The following is an 18,658-nucleotide window of genomic DNA, read 5'->3' on the forward strand; positions in this document are numbered from 1 at the left end:
AGCGAAAGATGTTTTTTATTTTGTTCCATGATAGCATCGAAAACTATTTCTACTTTTAAAATGTTGATGTTTAAGTTTCTGTTAAAGCGTAGATAATTGTACATGAAACAAGTTGCAGTCGTATTAGTTAAATATTGTGTATAACCCATTTCCCGAGTTTGCTTAAACATAGGATAGAATCTTTCCACAATTAACTGAAATACAAACAATACTTTTTTGGGCAAATTTTGTATAATAACATTTATTTTGTATAAAAAACGACTAATGGTACCAATTTCACTTTGTTTTTCGTGCGTTGTATGCCTTTATTCTTCATACAGTTTACACATTCATTTATACAATCACGTTGAGCATTTCAATTGGCTGATGTTTCTTTTCTACTTATTAAGCCATCACATCTAATGAAAAACTTAAGTGTATAATAATCAGGATATAATAACTTGGAATATTTAGTTTTGCACCATGTCTTAAGTGATATTAATACATTTGTAGTAGTTAATAATATTGATGTAAGTAGAAATGATGATTTCAAGATTCAAATAGGGGTTTGCTCTTTAACATTCTTAATTCATTATGTTTTTAATATAAGTCTTCGAAATGAGTTATTAAATGGATCAATCTTTTTGATTTATACTTAGACTTGACTTTAGAACTTTCACAGAGATCATTGTTATAGAGAAATAAACAATAACAACAATTATAATTACAATTTACACAATTTGTAAAATGTAAACTAGAATATGTGCAAAACATTCAATTCAAACTCTTGTTCGTCTAATTTAATATTACTTCTTAATTTTTCTCTCATCTAAACAAAACAAAAACACTTGGTCATTTTCTTCCCCTCTAACATATATACAATTGTTTGTGTGATATAGTAAGAGCAATAAATATAAATATGAAATTATGAAAAACATAGCATAAATGGTAAACATTTGTTTTAGAGTTTCGCATAAAAAAACCACCGCAATTTAGATACACGTATTGTTTGAACTTCAGTCACATGTAGGTGTTTGTCCCGCGTACCAATAGCGTGTTATTCGGGGTTGCGGAAAAGGTGAAAACGTGGAGCTTTTCGCCTGCCCGGCTGGCTGGATGAAAGGATTTGAGTGCATCGCAGATAGCGCATCCAGCCGAAAGCCAACCCTGCCGAATAGATGCGTCATTCTCACTGCAGCGGGATTTTGTCACTTAGCCTTAGCCGTCAATTGCCACCTCGATGAGTGGAGCCCCAAACACCCATCGGCACCGTGGACGACGTGGATCGCCTGCTGTATCGCACACCCGGTTGCGGGAAAAACTCTACAGCAAAATCCACGTTCCCATACAACCTAAGCATTAATGCGGTAATATACATTCAAAACGACAATTTTTCCGAACGCGCTAAATCCCTGCGAAAATCCTTGCCAAACGGAACTGCGCTAACTGCACTTTAGTGCTTTCCATCCTCCCTCCCCACGGTTGTTTCATGCTGCGCCACGCTCGACCGCTGATGTGGGGTGCAATTTTCCATCGACGGTTTGCTTTCTTTTTGTACATTTTATTTGGCTTTCGATTCACCACGCCCGACAGGCGAGCGTCAATGCATGGAGAATGCACGAAAACAAACAGTTTGTGTGTGTGTATGTGTTTTTTTTTTGTTATTTCACTTCAATTTATGGTGTTTTGCATTTTAACTCCACTCGCAAGCTTTCAAAAAACCAAACCGGTGCAAATGGAAAACCCGCTCAGTTTCGGGACAAAACCTAAAGCATTTATTTGGTCGACTGTTTGCACACGTTTTGGTTCACGGTTTTCCATCCGCAAGCAAACGAGTATGGGCGATGATTCCATTTTCCGTTATTGTTGCTACCGTCTGCTTTCGTTGTTTCTGTATTCTTTCCCTCTTCCAATTCCAGAGACGTGCGCTCGGTCGCTGTCCGGAAGCCAGCATAGAACTGGGTAAGCCGAATGATAAAAAACATAAATCACCGCTGATCGCCGAATGGCCATCGAAACTAAATACGTGGCGGATTGTGGATTGCTCTCGTAATGTGTTTCAAAATCCGACACAGGACTCGACTTCAACTGCATACTTGAACTTTTTTTTTTTTTGGCAAGTCTGCCAATAAATACACAAGGGTAGGATGTAGATGTATTGTATTGGTGTATTTTATGTTGGACGGAGCCCAAAAGATGCATACGGTGTGTGTGTGTGTGCGTGTCTGTGGAAATGCTGTTGTGTGCATCGGTTGGTAATAGAAGCTTTCGGATGGTCGTTCGCAAAGACTTTGCCGTGATTTACGAGCGGAAGGAAATTTGAATAAGTAATGCAGACAAAAATGAAACGTTCATATTGTATTTTCTTATAGCTTTCTGCTCACGCTACTTTAACTGATGTGTGATATTGACCTTCAGTATTGAGCCTTTTTAATTTTAAATGTGTTTTACTGGTATTAAAATTACTTCCTGGTTTTGAAAAGACGTAACATTTACAAATCGAATTATTCTGCTCATAACTTCAAGTAGTTTTAAGGCAGTTGAATGATATTGAAATTATTAATTCAACTTGAAATGAAACTCTTTCTTATGAAACTTCAAAGGAAATATTCATTTTTATGATCTATTTTAAAGCTTACTTAATGTTTTACTTGTTAACAAAAGGACGGTAGGCAAGATTACGCAATGAATGTGGTTCAATTTAATTCTCGCCAATAATCGCGAATAACAAAAGTATGAGTCTCCACGGAAAAACAAAGCCTCTACATAAAAAACCATACAATCATAAACGTCAGTGAGTCAGTTTGTCATTCGTGCGAGATTAAATTTATTCGCTCGAAGTTGCTCAGGCACGCGACTTATACGTATAGCGGAACAGCTTTGTGTCTCTTATAGAATGTTTATTGTTTAAAATCAAGAGTAAATGTTATTCTACAGCGGAGGTAGTTTTGTATGGTGGAACAATTTCAATATAATTTGTCTGCTTGATTATATGACTAACAATCAAACCATATAATCTCCTTCTCTGTCGCAATTATTCAAAAGTAGTTGCGTATTTCAAATGTATCGAAAATTTTCTCTAAATAGCACATAGCATCATAAATCATTTTCAGCAATGGTAAAGTAACGTTTCAACTCAAAGCGCTCTAAAATTCATTCACTTTATAGTAACATTAAAATCGAACATAAAACTATTTGACAAAACATTCTCCCATCGCCACGTGGCATTAAAATTGTAAGAGCTTTCACAAATGCGTGTGGCTTTGCTTTGCGCTACCCGGATCTTGCGCGCCGCAAACCCGTTTTCCCTACACGAGCCACCATGGAAAGATGCCGTTGGCCCCTTTGGGATGGCCACCCTCAGGCCGCACCGGAAATCTGTTGATCCTTGCTAGTGGCAGTGGCGCCACTGAATGAGGAAATATCCTTCTCTCCGTAATCGCCGTCTCTCAATCTCCCGAACCGTGGCAGCACGGCAGCTATGTGAAGCTGGTGAAAAATGGCCCCCGGAAGACGAAAAACGGTTGCCTACCCGAGCGTGGAGGGTTTGCCCCGACACAAGAAATGAAAGATATTTGCATCATCACTCACGTCAAACCGTGCAGCACCGTGGAGCGCCGAAATGGACCATGGGTTCGGGGCGCGTTTGGCTAGCACAGGTCTGCTACACCGACCGAGACACAGGCGGCAGTGGCGCAAGTGGCGCACACACGAGCCACCGTTCGGGAATGTTACGTTCGACGGTGCAACCCATCAGTCCTCTCCGCTGCATGAATGGATGCAATGAAAGCAACAAGAAGCAGACCGGACCACCAAATGCAATAAAATAAAACTATACTGAAGGAAACGAGCTTTTTGTTTCGAATGAAATAGCGCAACGATTGCGAAAGGAAATAACACCGTTAAAAGCAAAAAACACGAACAACCAAAGAGCATCACGAGATGATGATGATGATGTTGATGATAGTGCTGGTGCTGCATAAATGCGTGGTAGCGAAAAAAAAAGAAAACACCGGAAAAGCAAACGTAAAGCTAAAACATACGATGAGCTCATTTTTCCTGCGCTCTACAAAACGAACACCGTGTCTAAATGACAGTGTGAAAAAGCTCTACATTTCCCCCACACAGACGAAGTAGCAAGAGTCACGGGAGGAAAATAGTATGCACTTTTGGAGCTAAGAGAGGCAGTGCATTTGCGGGAAAAGGTAGCTCTCCCGAGCTGTTGCGCAGTCGCACGCGTCAAAGGATGCTGCGAACGGCGAGAATGTAGCTGTCCCGGTTACGCGCACATACAAGACCTACTAACGTGGCCATCTTGCGGTTTCTTTCGGCTAACCGTTTGTAGCTACGCCTATTAATTTATTTCTACAACCATTCTGCATCGAGCGAAAGCGAGAGAGAAAGAGAGCACGCGAACCGCTCTGTTTGCTTTCGTTCGCCCCCGCAGCAAAGCACACCCTTTTGCGAAACAATGGACACGCGAGATTGATGCTGCAACTCAATCCTTTGTTGACAGGCACCGTGCTTACAGCTACACACTTGCCGCTCGGTGCGGTGTTTTTGTACGGAAGTTTGACCAAATAAATCGCGCGCTTCTGCTGTTGGTGTTTTAGTGTAATCCATTTTTTTGTCGAGCTTTGTCGAGCTTCCTCCACTCCGCGCGCCAAACGTCCCGGTAGCAAACACTCTAACTCACGCTTACCATTGCGAGAGTGTGCCACAACGGTTATCTCTGTTGCTCTCGTGCAGTCGCGCCTGTGCCCTGCCCGTTACAATCGTGCGCGGATCGTAAGGCGGTTACTCGCGGTGTCCGAGATTGTGCCGCAGACTGATATCCCGCGTCAGACTCTATCCGGACGACGCCCGACCAGCTCGTCTTTTCGGCCGCCGTGTCTCTCGTGCGAGTGTGAGGCACCGTCTTAGCAGGACCGTCTCGCTGCCAAGCTGCCAGCTTAAACGCCACTCACTGCAGCACTGCCGATCGCAACCGTCAGCACACTTTGGCTCGCCGTGCTGTGGCGCACACAACTTGGCCCCATTGCACGCCTCCATCCGCTGGCCACCGTCGCGGCCCAGGCCCAGGGTGGGCGAGTTTTGATAAATAATTTGCTCCTCCAGTCCATCGTAATGAATTTAATTTGTTACTTACTTATTTAATTAATAAAGCCTAATTAATAAGCGTGAGAAGTGTGCTGCTCGGCCCGACGCGACGCGTCTAAGGGTGTGTACAGGGTGGGGAGGAGTAACTGTTTGTGATCGAAGCCCACATTCCAGTGCCGTACGTGCGTGTGATTTTTGTGAGTGTGTGTGTTTATGTGTGTGTTTGTGCATGTGTCTATGTTTATGCATCTGCAGTGTGTCGAGCTTTTGCTACGAATTAACCACCCTGAAGTGATTTTGTTTTCAACTTTCTCGATTAGTTCCTTGTTGTTTACGTTATTGTGCAACTCGCAGGAGAAAAGAGGCTTCACAGGTGTTACTTTCAAAGTTATGTGCGTGTGGTTTTATGCAGCATATCGACACTGTGATACAGATGCTCTGGTGGGATAGTGATGTAATCCAAACGACTTTGTTTACCAGGACTTTTAGCAGTTTTTTTATCAATTCGTTTCATCCCTTCAGAGTAATTTTAAACGAATGTTCGTCAACAACAAAAACAAAGTATTAATAGCAGATTTTTGCTGTGAATAGAATGTGACAACCCAATGGCTGAGCTTAATGTGCAACCCAAGTATACGATACGACAAAACCAAGCCCTTACTCATAGTGGATAAAAACGGACAAGGATAGCAGTGGTGCTTTTATCTTAAAGAACACAAAAACAGCTCCCAATACAGCTTCTGTGTGGTGCACAGGATGTGTGCAACAGTCGGTGACCATTGTTCTTTCGTATGCTAGACAACACTTCCGCTTCGCAAGAACACAATCGGTCAAACTGTCGGCGCTATCGATTCGCAACTTCTCAGCAAATATGCTGAACAATCTCAACGCAGCCGGATTGGGTGGTGAGTTTGCCAAAAATAGATGTTCTGTCTTTTATATGTGATCCTTGTTTGTACTTAGTCGTATCACAAATCAGCTTATTTTTTCAATTCCGCGTTAAGAGTCTATTATTACGTGTTGAGTGTTTGAATCACCTTTTGTCTTGTGTATATGCCAAGAAAGTGTTAAAAAAGGAAAAAAATAGAACACATATCTTTACACATATCATTCTGATTCAATTACTTATACAGCAAATGCCACAACGTGCACTATGAGATATTCCATTAGAATTGTTTGAAAACTAAATTTGTTAATAATAATATTACTACAAAGTCTGCAACATAATAGATCCACAACGTCTAGCATACAACAATTGTTTTCTTTGTAAAAATCACATGTCTTAAAATCCGTCACTAAGAAAGGATAATAAATTAAACATTAGTTGGAACTCAATTCAGTAGCGGGGTTATAGTGTCGAGGGCCCTAAGCAGTAAGAATTGTTGAGTCCCTCCGTACATGATTTCCAGGGCATACTTGGCATCCGTCTTTGATTATGTAACATTTCAACATAAGTTTTGTTCAACAGTGTTCGTCTAGCGCGGGGCCTTAACGTCCATAACTCACGGAGCCCCCCTTGCTAATACAGTGCCAAATTCTATCAACTGTTATAGATAATGGACTAAAGATTCCGGGCCCCTCATTGACGGGCCCCCCGCTATTACTTACTTTGCTTACCGTTAAAATCGCCACTGACTCAATTTAAAAAAAAAAAAAAACTTTATTTGCTATGTCAAGATACAAATCATTTTAAGTAACTTATTGATACTTTGTTTCAAGGATATGACTTATCTGCACATTTAATAATTTGTTGCTGGCCAATATTATTAATACGAAAAATAAATTTACACTGTGTGTTCTTAAATATTTTTTATAACATATTTCATCAAACTCAAAACATTGTTAACCCAATGTTGTAGCTATTTAAATGTTGATTGAAACTACGATTTTTTCTCAACACTTATCACATTCACATCACCTCTTGACCCTCTAAGCTTTGATTCAAAATATTATTTTGTATTATTTGAGCGTAATCTTTAACTAATAAGCTTATTTCCAATCTGAGACTTGATAAGAAACCGTATAATGCAATTACCAATATTAATAACTTTTTAGTAGTGAAGTTTCAGCTTCAATTTGAAACAGTTTTTTTTTGTGTAATTAGTCATATCATAGTTTGGAGAACGCAGTTTAAAGTAACTATTTAAAATTAAAAAAAAAAAAACAAGCCTATTGTATGATCTCACTCTGGGAAAATATTGTTTTAACTCCAATTTATTGGATCACTTAAATCAAACGCTGCCATTAAAACCTCTGCACCCATATCCCGCGTACCAATGGTTTAGTCAATAGTAATTGTTCCAACCGTTCCATTTGTATACTCCCATGCCCATCTTACCACTAATTGCATACGCTCTACCATCGTACCACTATTCGCAACAGTAAATCGTATTATAAATTAAGTTCACAGCTTCATAGAGTGCGCATATAAACCGCAACATCCCATCTCGCCGAGCTTACGCGCACGCCTAACAAAAGCGTTAAACCGCGACACTATCAAAATTTGCATACGACCGCGAAACGAATCGAAACAGAGCCAATGCACTGTAGCAATACGCTAGTTTCATTACGACACACATAAAGCACCCAACACATACACAATTTACGACACATTAGCGGCCATGCATAATGCACCCCACAGCGATGGGAGAAAGGGGAGATAAATCGTAAAGCGTAAAGCGAGAGGGAAAAAACTTAATCGAAATCATTAGGCCCACCGCCCGAGGGTCTCTCTGGTGTGGTCCAATCGAATTTCAAACCACATTACATTCGCACGTGAGTAGAGCCCACTGGAGCCGCTTTATAGCTTCTCTGTTGGCACCTTTATCGGGTAGAGGGTACTACTAAAAGTGTAACGCTTAAGCGACCATCACTGGTTACACCAGTGTTGTGTAAATTTGTGCTCATAAAATGATAATGAATGGTACCATCGTAATTAAACGGTAAACAATTGAAATTATGATCGTTTAATTGAAACATCATAATTGAAAAGCCCATGTCGCATGATGGGGTTTTAAAATGTTTTGCATTTGGTCATTGCACCTGCATTGCAGTTTATGATTTTCAGCGCTTTTATTACCAATAGCGCTGAAAGCACAATGAACCAATAGTTTCGCTCACCTCGTAATGTTTAAAGTAATGAGTAATTAATCCCTCAATGGGTCTGCATTGAACCATTTTTTTATTAATTTCGCTTTATTATTGATCATGCATGAAAATCGCTAAATTTTTATGAGAATTCAGTTTAATTGAAGTTGTGCTTTGAGATAACTTGTACACATCGTAAAACTTTATCTATTCTAACATTGTTAGCGTTTTTTTTTTCAAGAAAAATAATGCTAATATTTGTTAATTGATTTCAGAATAAGTTAGTGATGTTTGGACACGACCCCATTTGTATGTTCAAAGTTTTACAATAAACAGAGATACTGTAAGATCAAATGTTTAAAAAGTTTAGCAAGAATTAAGTAAAAATAACATCCTAAATTTTGTTCACAAGTTGGTCTTGTCCTCTAAATGATCGCGCATTGAAATATAGTTAGAGTGTACGAATTTAGAGAGTTTTTGTTTGAATTCTTTATTTTTATTTTTTATGAGTTTCAGGGTACTCTTTTCGGCCAAAATAAACTTATTTTTATTATAATATGTGATTTAAGACACAGTGTCTTCATGCCGATAATGCCTGTCATCACTGCTGAGACTTACTAAACACATACTTGAAAACAGCCTTTGAAAACTTGAAAAACCTATGCAACTAAAAATAGCGAATCGAATGCAAAATCAACGCATGAAGCTGTGGAATCGATTCTATGAAGCACTGATGATCGCAGGTACGCACACTTCCTTGCTAAACAATATTCCCACAGTAGCTTTCTAGCATTAGGTAAATGTTTCAGAAGACAATAAAATGGGATTTTATTCATTCATTTTACAGTTGAAACTATAACACTTTGCAATCCAATGGTTGGAATTCAAAACCACTTTCAAAGCTCCAAATGCCCTACGACGAGATACAAAAATTGCTACCAGCAAATAAGCATTCACTGTAAAAGGTCTTTCATGCATGTACAACATGGCTTTCTATGCATAGCTTTGCATAAAAAAAACACCAATTCCTACCATCCTGCCACACCGCACAGAGATGGGCCTTTTTCTACTCAACCAGCGTGCCAACCATTGCCAACCAACCCAAACGGTACCACTAAAAGACGGTGACGATGGAGCCGAGAATGAAATGGTGATAATGTTTAATTTAATTTTATTAAAACCTTTTTCACGCCATCGAGCGCCCGTGGAGTCGAGCAGACTACCCGTGTGCCAAACCACGTTTTACGATCGGTGGCACTGGTCGTCGTGTCGGCACCGTACACCGTTTCGGTTGCAGGATGGAACGGATACGCTGGGGTGGTACGTGTCGTTGTCGCGAATCTCAAACCTGTGTCGTGGGCTACTATCGATCGAAATGGATTGCAGGTGACTCCTTCCCTGTCCCTGTGCCAAACCAACGGAAGCAAGTGAGCGCTGAATAGGCAAGAAGCTGTGGAAGCTTGTGGAAAACTCGGTTCCATTTTGTTCCATGTTTTCAGGATACTGATTCCGCTTGCTCTCTCTCTTTCTCTCTCCCTCACTCGCACACAGACTCGTTGAATGCTGCAGTACAAACGCCAGTTGAGCGAAACTGAAGGACCTCGAATCGATTTTTCGATGAATTGTGGCAAATTGCACTTCATTGCAGGCGTAAAACGTGAGTGTTCGTAGTCAAATGAACAGCTTGCCACTCCGACCCTGTCGGTGAAGCGATGGTAAAGATGTGACAATGCTGTGAGGAAAATGGGCGGACATATTTTCAGAAAACCGGTGTCCATATGACTCGGTACAGTCAATTCGCGTACGTTTGCACTCTCGCGGAATGGATATCTGAAAAGTGCATTAGATACGTACAAATATGTGGAAGCTTACACTCATTAGTGCCACTTTCCAATTCATTAGTACACGTGTAATTGGTTCGTACAGATGAAATACAAACGAATGGTAAGGTTGTGCTTTAAGCACGGATGCGAACAGATGCACCTTAAATTTGCGTACACCAGCGCCTTTTTGTCTCAGTTAAAGAGCTTTTACAAATATCTTTACACATAAACGAGATCCTGCTCTTGTTGAAGCATTGAGAAGTTATTTTCGACGTTTTTTTTGTACTCCTTTTTTTACCGACCACAGATGGGACGGTCGACCTTTAAATATTTATTACCCACCCTTCATGCCCCGCTCGGCCTGTTTCAACGTGTCAAAACAAGGGAACAAAGGAAAAAAGGCCACAAAAGAAAGAACTGGTTTACGTGGATGGACACCCTTTGCCGACGTGGAGAGAATTCATATTTTTTAAACATTAATTATATCGATCGACCAGGATGGTGATGCTGATGAAAGGTGGCGGTTTTACGCCTTTACGTCCCTCTCCTTTGGCCGTCTGGAGGGGTTGACAAATGGAACATTGGTTCAGCTTTTCGCCGTCTTCCAGCATATACACACACACAGACAAACGCACTGATTCTGTACGTCCTGGTAGCTGATGTTTGTTGTCATACCTTACGCATTACGTGCGCTAGACGGTTGCTGCATGGACAGGACCGCGTTTTCACGCAACCAAAACAGAAACCAGACGCATAAGCGAACGCTTTCATAATTCAAAATGAAATAGACCCTGGGGAGCCGTCAGTAGTGGGTCGTTCCTGATGGAAGTTGCGAACGGAAGGTCACGATAGAGGATAATGGTAGTGGAAAGATTTTTACACGCACTCAGACATTGAGGTTTGAGGTTTGCGAGTTTGAGAATAGATTAGCGACTGAGTAACACTAGTTGTAACTGTTTTCGGTTGTGCAGAAATCCAAATTTATTGTTTACGTCTTCTAAAACTAGTCAAAGAGAACTATTGCAATCATTGTATTGCTCTATTGTCAAAGAGAACTATTGCAACAACTATTTGCAATCATTTTTCACTATTAAGAATGGTGAAAGCTAATTGCATTTAGCTCTTTGTTGTTTTCATTACCTGCTTTTATCCATTTCCCCTGTTTTATTAATGATTTGCAGCTAGAAACGCTAAATATGCATCAAGACCAAAATGTTCAGTCTTAAATATCTAGATTATGTTTATTTTAATAATTGCTATACTTAATGTAGTATATTATGTATGTCGAATTAATGTATGTAGCTCAAATATATTAGACAACACAACCGAAAAACGATAAAACGAAATAAAAATATACCATATCTACCCATGTTCAACTCATTTACACTGAAAACCAGCTCCACTGAAATGATTTAAATTTCTATTTCATTTCTAAGCTCCATACCGTGAGAAAGACGCCCTAATTAAACTCTATTCTATTATTGTACAGGCAGAGAGTAAAAGTGTAAACTAAATTAGCATGCACCTGTACACCTTCCGTCCCAGAATAACTCTACAAATTGTTGAACCCACAGTGGTGCAATAAAAAGTCAATCTAATTTTTCACACCAGCCCCCCAAACACGCTAATTCGAACCATACCGCTTTCCATTCAAAATCTAATTCATCAATCGATACAATGATTCTTCGAATGGCGGACGCTAAACACGAGGGCCGGCACAGGCACACATTCACAAACGCACCAAGCATAACATCATCATAAAAGGGGACCAATCAAAGCCTAATAACTCATTACGCTGCGTGTGGCTTGTACGCATGAATGAATTTATTGGATTTTTTATTCCCATCTTTCCGCTTCCACAACTCTGTGCTCTGTCTCCGGTGTGGTGGAATGTTGGAACGATCCATATTGACACATTCCATACCATGGTTCAGTTCAACAGCAGAGCAAAACTTGACGGTGAAATAAACACGCTACCAGCCAGACCGGACCGAGCTCCAGTAACATTGGTGTGGATGTACTACAAAGACAAGAAAAAACAACAACGTACCGTACCAATAGCCAATCAACCGCATAAAAGAAAACAGTAGAAACAGAAGCGATCGCTTTGTGTGCTTCTCGTTAAAAATATCAGCCCCATGGTGATGCAGTGAAAACATCATCACTTCAGAAATCCCTACAGCCCAGAAGTCGATGCTTCATCCATGCACTGCCTTTTTTACACGTTTTCAATATAGGTAGAAGAGGGGGGAGTCTTACAGCACAGAGCACCACAGCCACAGCTTGAGGGCGATGCTGGCACCGCGAAGAGTGGTGCGCAGATGCCCAGGAGCCACTTTGGTTGTTGTATTTATTTCTCAAGTTTCCAATAGCGTAAGCTAGTTTGTCTTGAGAATGCAATACATGCAGTGCTCCGTTCCCTGGCCTGTTCTCCCTGGTATTTGACAGTCCTCAAGCTTTCTTGGTTAAACTTTCATATGGGCTCCACAATAGGAAAGGGAGATACGGTGGGGAGGGCGCTCACAAACGCTGACAAACTGCACCACAAAACGGTAGCCAAAATCGTATAGATGTGTTAAAATTAACACCTGCATATGAAGAGTAGCATAAAAGTGTTTCTGATACGTGTCTTCCACGAATAAACTTCACGAGCCTGCTGGATGGAGATCCACGGCAGCTTTCCTGGGTCTCCTGTCATGGTGGAAGGACGGAGAAGGGGGGAGGGCGGTCGGGTATACGAAGAGGCAAGGACAAACTAGCAGAGAGAAGTAAAAAATCGAGCACACTATCTCACACGACTGTCAGAACGGATATCGAATCGCTAAGGGATCACCTCAACTACCACCACCACGTACGGTCCAGCGACTGTTTGGCTGTCGCGGTGTGATGGGATGTGACATGAGTCCGTTTAAAAGACTGTTTCACCACGTTCGGGCTACCGGGTAAAATTGCCGCTACGGCAACTTCGTCATCGATCCGGTCTGACGTAAACGGTGTAAAGTTGATGACAGTTGGCATTTGCTTGACTGTTGCCCAGGGATCGGTGATGCTGTCGAATGGGATCATCAGCACTGGTTGGCCAGATTTCAGTGAGCTCATGTTGTTCTGGAGCCATACGTAGACTTTGGCGGTTATTAAGCGTGAATTTTCGATAAAGCAAACAACGAACATTATTGGGACAAAAGGCAGGTAGAACACAAAAAAAGGAGTTGAACCTGGAGGAATATCACTTACAAAATTTATAGTACGTCTCAGTGCCTCGAAAAGGGAATTAGCTTAAAACTGATTTACATGTAACGTAAACAAGTGAACAATTTATCATAACTTTATCTTATTTCCATTCTAAAGCAAAGAATAATTTTATTCATATACTAATCCTCATATTGACAAAAGAAGCATAAACATTGCAAAAAAAAAAACCTATAATTATAAGATATAATGATACCACCAATACAATAAAACGCATCCAACAAGACAATAACGTTAGGAAGTACGTCAGTTCTGTGGAAATTCGGAAGTTTGAGTCTTCTACACGCAGAATTTACTCTCCTATTTTTAGCAAATTACGGATTAGCTATCTATATCAAGCGAAATCTAACGACGGTTTTGATTACCAGGAAGAAAAAGTTTGAGCGAAACTATTGGTTATGCCCGAAATCGAAGTCGGCCAAGGTCTGTTTTTCGCATTGTTATAGTAATCGTACGATGTTAGGTCACACGACTTGGCAACTGTATTGCGAGATTTATTTATTTTATACAGGGTTTATATTGTTTATTATTTATATATTATTATTTTATTATAAAATTTAATAATATCATTACAATAACAAGTAATAACATTGACTATTACATATTTTTTATTTATTTATTATTCATTTACATCTGTCCATTTTCCAACTTTCACCGTTTTTATTGTAAATTAAATTGAAAAAAAATCAAATGAACTGTTTCACAAACGTAAAGCAATTCTCAACTCCATATTGGCATTTTCTACTCACATGCTTTGTACTTTCAAAATCACATGTTTTGTACAACACTATTTAACGAAACAATTAGTGCAATCGAGTAATGCTTAACAGTTTACCATTTCTACCCACCCGCAGGTCCGAAGGAATGTGATCTGCCGAAATCGGGCCTAACATCCCTGCACGGTGCGACCGGATTCGGCCAGGTGCCCAATTCCGGCACCGCTGACAGCAACGGCAACCGGTTGCACGTTAACAGTGGCGCCGGTGGCAACACTGGCACTGGGGGCGGCACGGGCGGTACAGGTGGTGGCAACGGTGCTGGCTCGCTGTGTGAGCCGCACAACATACACCAGGATCAGGTAAATGTAGCTATACGGGGGGGTGTACCTCCCAACCATTCAACCCATTTCCCGGTCGGGCCGCCCAAGTCCCGACTGCTATTGCCCGAAAGGTGAACGACTTTGCTTACTCTCCACCAGAATGCTGACAAACATGGCGCAAAACAGAAACGGCACCGAACACGCTTCACACCGGCGCAGCTGAACGAGCTGGAGCGCTGCTTCTCCAAGACGCACTATCCGGACATCTTCATGCGTGAGGAGATCGCCATGCGGATCGGTCTCACCGAGTCGCGAGTGCAGGTGAGTACGCTGGGCTGGGGCCAAACCTTGCTTGCTTTCCCTCCATGTGAAGATAGCTCACAGTAACTGGCTGGCCACACCCTGGCACACGCTTCCCTCAGGGTTCACGAGATTGTCCCGGGACGTGCCTGCCTAATGGAGTGCCGCAAAACCATGCACCGTCATGCAGGGTTGGTGTTTCGTACACAATCGTACAGTGTTGGCAGCGAACCAGGGGCGTTTTCTCACACCCTATTTACCGTCTAAGGTTATTTACATAAATCACTTTTCTCGTACGCGGAATGTTTGGAGAGAAAAAGGCTGGGCGACAGCTCGCAAGAACGAAAGCAGTCAAGATAAAAAGTTTGGATAACATGCAAGCAACCAGAACATTTTGACAATTTCCGCATCCTTTTTCCCCTTTGGTGCGGTTGCTCAAGAATTGCTTTGGGGTTTGTTTACAGATGGCGTAGCTAATCTTTTTACACGACCAATATTGTACTCGTTCATGTGTGAAATATTGGATAGAGTCTTTTGGGTTCATAACTGAACCAGGAGGTATTTGCGTTCTTGCTCTATTCGAAGTATTAAATTTAATGTAACACATCCGGCATCACCGTGGACATTGCAAACAGCTACCAATGCCTGCGGTTGATTTTCCAGAAATTACATCTAATTCGTCAATTTCGCGCCTAATTCTGCGGCTATGCGCTTTGATAAACCCTTACAAATGTGATATATTTCTAGAAATTTTGTTCCCTGTGTGGCAAGAAATAGCTACACCCGATGGATGTTTTACACATGTAACAACGACATCAACATCTCCATCCATCCGCACCAGCAAAGCGCACCGGAATGTCCAGCCTTAGCATCACTAATTAACAATTAAATCGACCAAATGAATCACTTAGCTAATCCGTTTTCCCAGCAAGCAAATCTCCTCGGACCAAACACCTCAGACATCCGAGATTAGTGTACTACATAGGTGTTTTGCTGTGGCTCTGACCACAACAGAATGGGACGGCGACGAGGGGAGCATAATTATTTAGCCCAGTTTCCATTTACATAAACATGATTCATGATACCTGTTCTTCCCGTTCCTACACGTTCGATTAAGCTACCGCACTTCGAGCCGCCTAATGATTGTCTGAGGAAATGTGTCCCGGGTCGGACAGACGACAATGCTGATTGTCGTCAGCATGTCTATCCGTAACAGTGATATCTGACACGTGTTAACGAACGTGTCGGGCAGAAGATTCTAAACTTGTTTAACCCTACTGTTACTCGAGCCCCAAACCATTCCATCGATTAGAGCCATGAGAAACGTAACGAATCCGGTCATGTTTTTCTTACCATTCTTACCTTTCAGCTTTCAAGTGCCACCTCTTAGCGTACGTTTCTACTATCTACACTTCGGTCGGTTTTTCTTCTGCATTATGGTTAGCAAGACCTGGTCTAACTTTCAATACGTTCTCAGTTCTACACATAGATATAAGTACATTGAGTATGAACAGCAAGGTCACTTTTAGCTTCAACAGCCTAATTCCACACCAAAAGAAGCATCATTCTTGATTAGTGCATATAGTTTCATTTTTGCTAGACACGTAGAATATTGTTTAATTCAAAATTTAATTTATGCAATTGTTCATGTTAAGCAGATATTCAATAAGCTGTCTAACTTAAATTCAACACCAAATTTAAGAACACATATGCCATTTCATTATTTAGAACAAATTGGTGGTTTTACGTTCTTCTGGTTAGCTAAATTCTATGAAATGTATAAAATTGCTAGATTTTCTCCCCAGATCCACATTCTTCCCATATTCTCGACAGATTATTTTTGCAATACTAAAACATGCAACAAACCTTTCGATCCCCTTATCATCCCATAAATCAATCAAGGAGCTTCAACTTCATGAAACAAACTTTAAACAATCTGATCACGTTCTCGGCGACCCCTAGCAAACATGTGTGTATGTGAGTGCGTTCGTACACTCTGTGCCGGATCAAATATACACCTCACTGTGTGCTAGATGCAAAGGATAGCCGACCAATTTTCCTAAAGACGAACGCAGCGACAAAGCTCCTCCAAATCGCTTCCAAAATCAAGCGCACCAACTTTTTGATCCTGTCTCTCTTTGCATGGGAAATCCTACCGGAAAAAATAGATCCCCAACACCAAACATCACTTTTGCAAAAGGCTCTCTGCTTCCGTAGCCGATTGCCGGCAGTCGAATAAAGTGTTTTCAAGGTTATTGCAGCGGCTTAGCTGGGGATCATGCAGATTGTGGACTCGCCTCGCCACACCGAACGTACGCCTGTGTACGTCAATAAACGTGTGCCATAAAAGAAGATTTTATATTCACTTCACTCGCATCCCATACACGATGCTATCGATATGATTGCCGCTCGATAGGAGCAGGTGATTCAACAAATCGAACACAGTTCCACAGTGGCATCACACAAGGTGTGGGCAGAAGTTTTCACTAATCACACCAATAATAAAGTATCCTTTCAGTGCCACCAATCCCCTCCGAGATGGCCCTGTCGAAAGGGGCTGTTACGTACGAAAACCGCACTGAAACCGCACATGGAACATAAATTCCCCAACTTTACGCCTCCCCCTTGGCTAATGAACTTGTTTTGTGGGTAGAGAGCTACAATACACAGTGCACGATGGTCCGTATGGTGTATACCTAAGAAAGGCAACACTACTAGCATTGTTTTTCCATTAAAACGTTCGGACTCTTGCGACAGTATTAAGCCGCATACACTGGTTGCCCACACAGTCGAACCACTTTTGGTTTCTTTTGATGGTAAAACTTTTGCTTGAAGCAAAACTGATCCATTCCTACATTTGGGGTCGATGAAATACCATGTCCCTAAAAACCGCAGCATTATCACCGTGTGGCTGAGAACAACTTTCCGACATGAATGCGTAGAAGAAGCTTCGATTTGCTTTTACCCAAACGATCATTTTCATCGTCTTCAGACGGAGTAGGAAATATAGGTATGAAATAATCATCCAATGTTACCAAACGATGCTACAAACTGGCCTCAAACCGTTCTTTCTCCTTTTCCGTAAGGATTCCTAATTCCGTCGCAATCAGGCACGAATAAGGGGAGAGAATTTTATTCGTTTTTTATGATATCATTATGAGTTTATTGGTTTGCTTTTATAGCATTGCGCCTAACTCCAATGGGGTTCGTTGTGCTCGAATGTGACCACCACGATCGTCCGAAGGAAAGCCGCCCATTCACTTTCGACGAACCTCTCCCTCCTGCTCGATAGGGGTAGTTTGTTTGATGTGTTGATTGTGCACCAAATGTGCCAGACGGTTCACAGCGGTAAGCAGCATCACAACGATAGAGCTATCAGAATGCTATTTTTTGCCGTCTTTGTAATTTCTTCTTTTTCCCCTGCGCGAAAGTCAATCGTAGAATGGAATTAATTCGAACCAATTTCCCTCGCCTTCATCTGCCCTACTGGAGATATGCGCACAGTCAGCAAAGCTACAGACACCATTCGGAAAAGCACACGAAGGGTGGAAGATGGGATTACTTTCACATTTTTCAATTGTGACCAAACCAATTAAAGGATTTGCGTTTCCCATTCGCAATGAGAATGACCGGTCACTGGGGAGAATGAACGTTTGATCTTACACATTTTACCCATTACATTGTAGTGTTATTGCGTGCGATCAAACTGTGCGGTAATGATCAATAAATTTTCTCACAAACTTTTGCTAACTTTTCTTAGTGCTGAAGTGTTTAAAGAATACAAGTACTGTATTTGTGATAATTGATTATGTTAATATGTCATATTTCGTGCCAACGTACATAGTTTTGTATTAAAAAAAGAAAAAAAACTCAAAATACCAAACATTGTTAACCGGATGAGTTGACAGAATTTAACAACAAAACTACTCAAATTTACTTTAGCTAGTATTCAACAGCTTTCTGTTTTGCTTATTCCTTTACGTTAAACCTTTACGCCAAAACTCAAACAACAACGTCCACAAACTGACGAAAAATACGCAAACAGCAGGGATCTTGGGAGCGATTTATGGCCAACCGAAAA

General features: G+C 41.2%; 1 protein-coding gene across 9 annotated transcripts in view; it reads left to right on the forward strand.

The window, feature by feature from the left end:
- Positions 1 to 4,498: 4,498 nt before the first annotated feature.
- The window catches only part of LOC120895773 (homeobox protein orthopedia), a 37,358-nt gene continuing 23,198 nt past the window's right edge, over positions 4,499 to 18,658 (forward strand). For 2 of the 9 annotated variants that reach the window (XM_040299376.1, XM_040299385.1), the window contains exons 1-3: positions 4,499 to 5,984; positions 14,069 to 14,316; positions 14,437 to 14,598. In XM_040299376.1, the coding sequence (XP_040155310.1) occupies positions 5,951 to 5,984; positions 14,069 to 14,316; positions 14,437 to 14,598 (444 nt within the window). In that variant the 5' untranslated portion in view covers positions 4,499 to 5,950. Of the gene's footprint in view, positions 5,985 to 9,753; positions 9,824 to 14,068; positions 14,317 to 14,436; positions 14,599 to 18,658 lie in introns of those variants that run through there. The other 7 variants (XM_040299378.1, XM_040299380.1, XM_040299379.1 and 4 more) reach the window with 7 other exon arrangements.

This window comes from Anopheles arabiensis, chromosome 2, assembly GCF_016920715.1.
Source record: "Anopheles arabiensis isolate DONGOLA chromosome 2, AaraD3, whole genome shotgun sequence".
NCBI lineage: Eukaryota > Metazoa > Arthropoda > Insecta > Diptera > Culicidae > Anopheles > Anopheles arabiensis.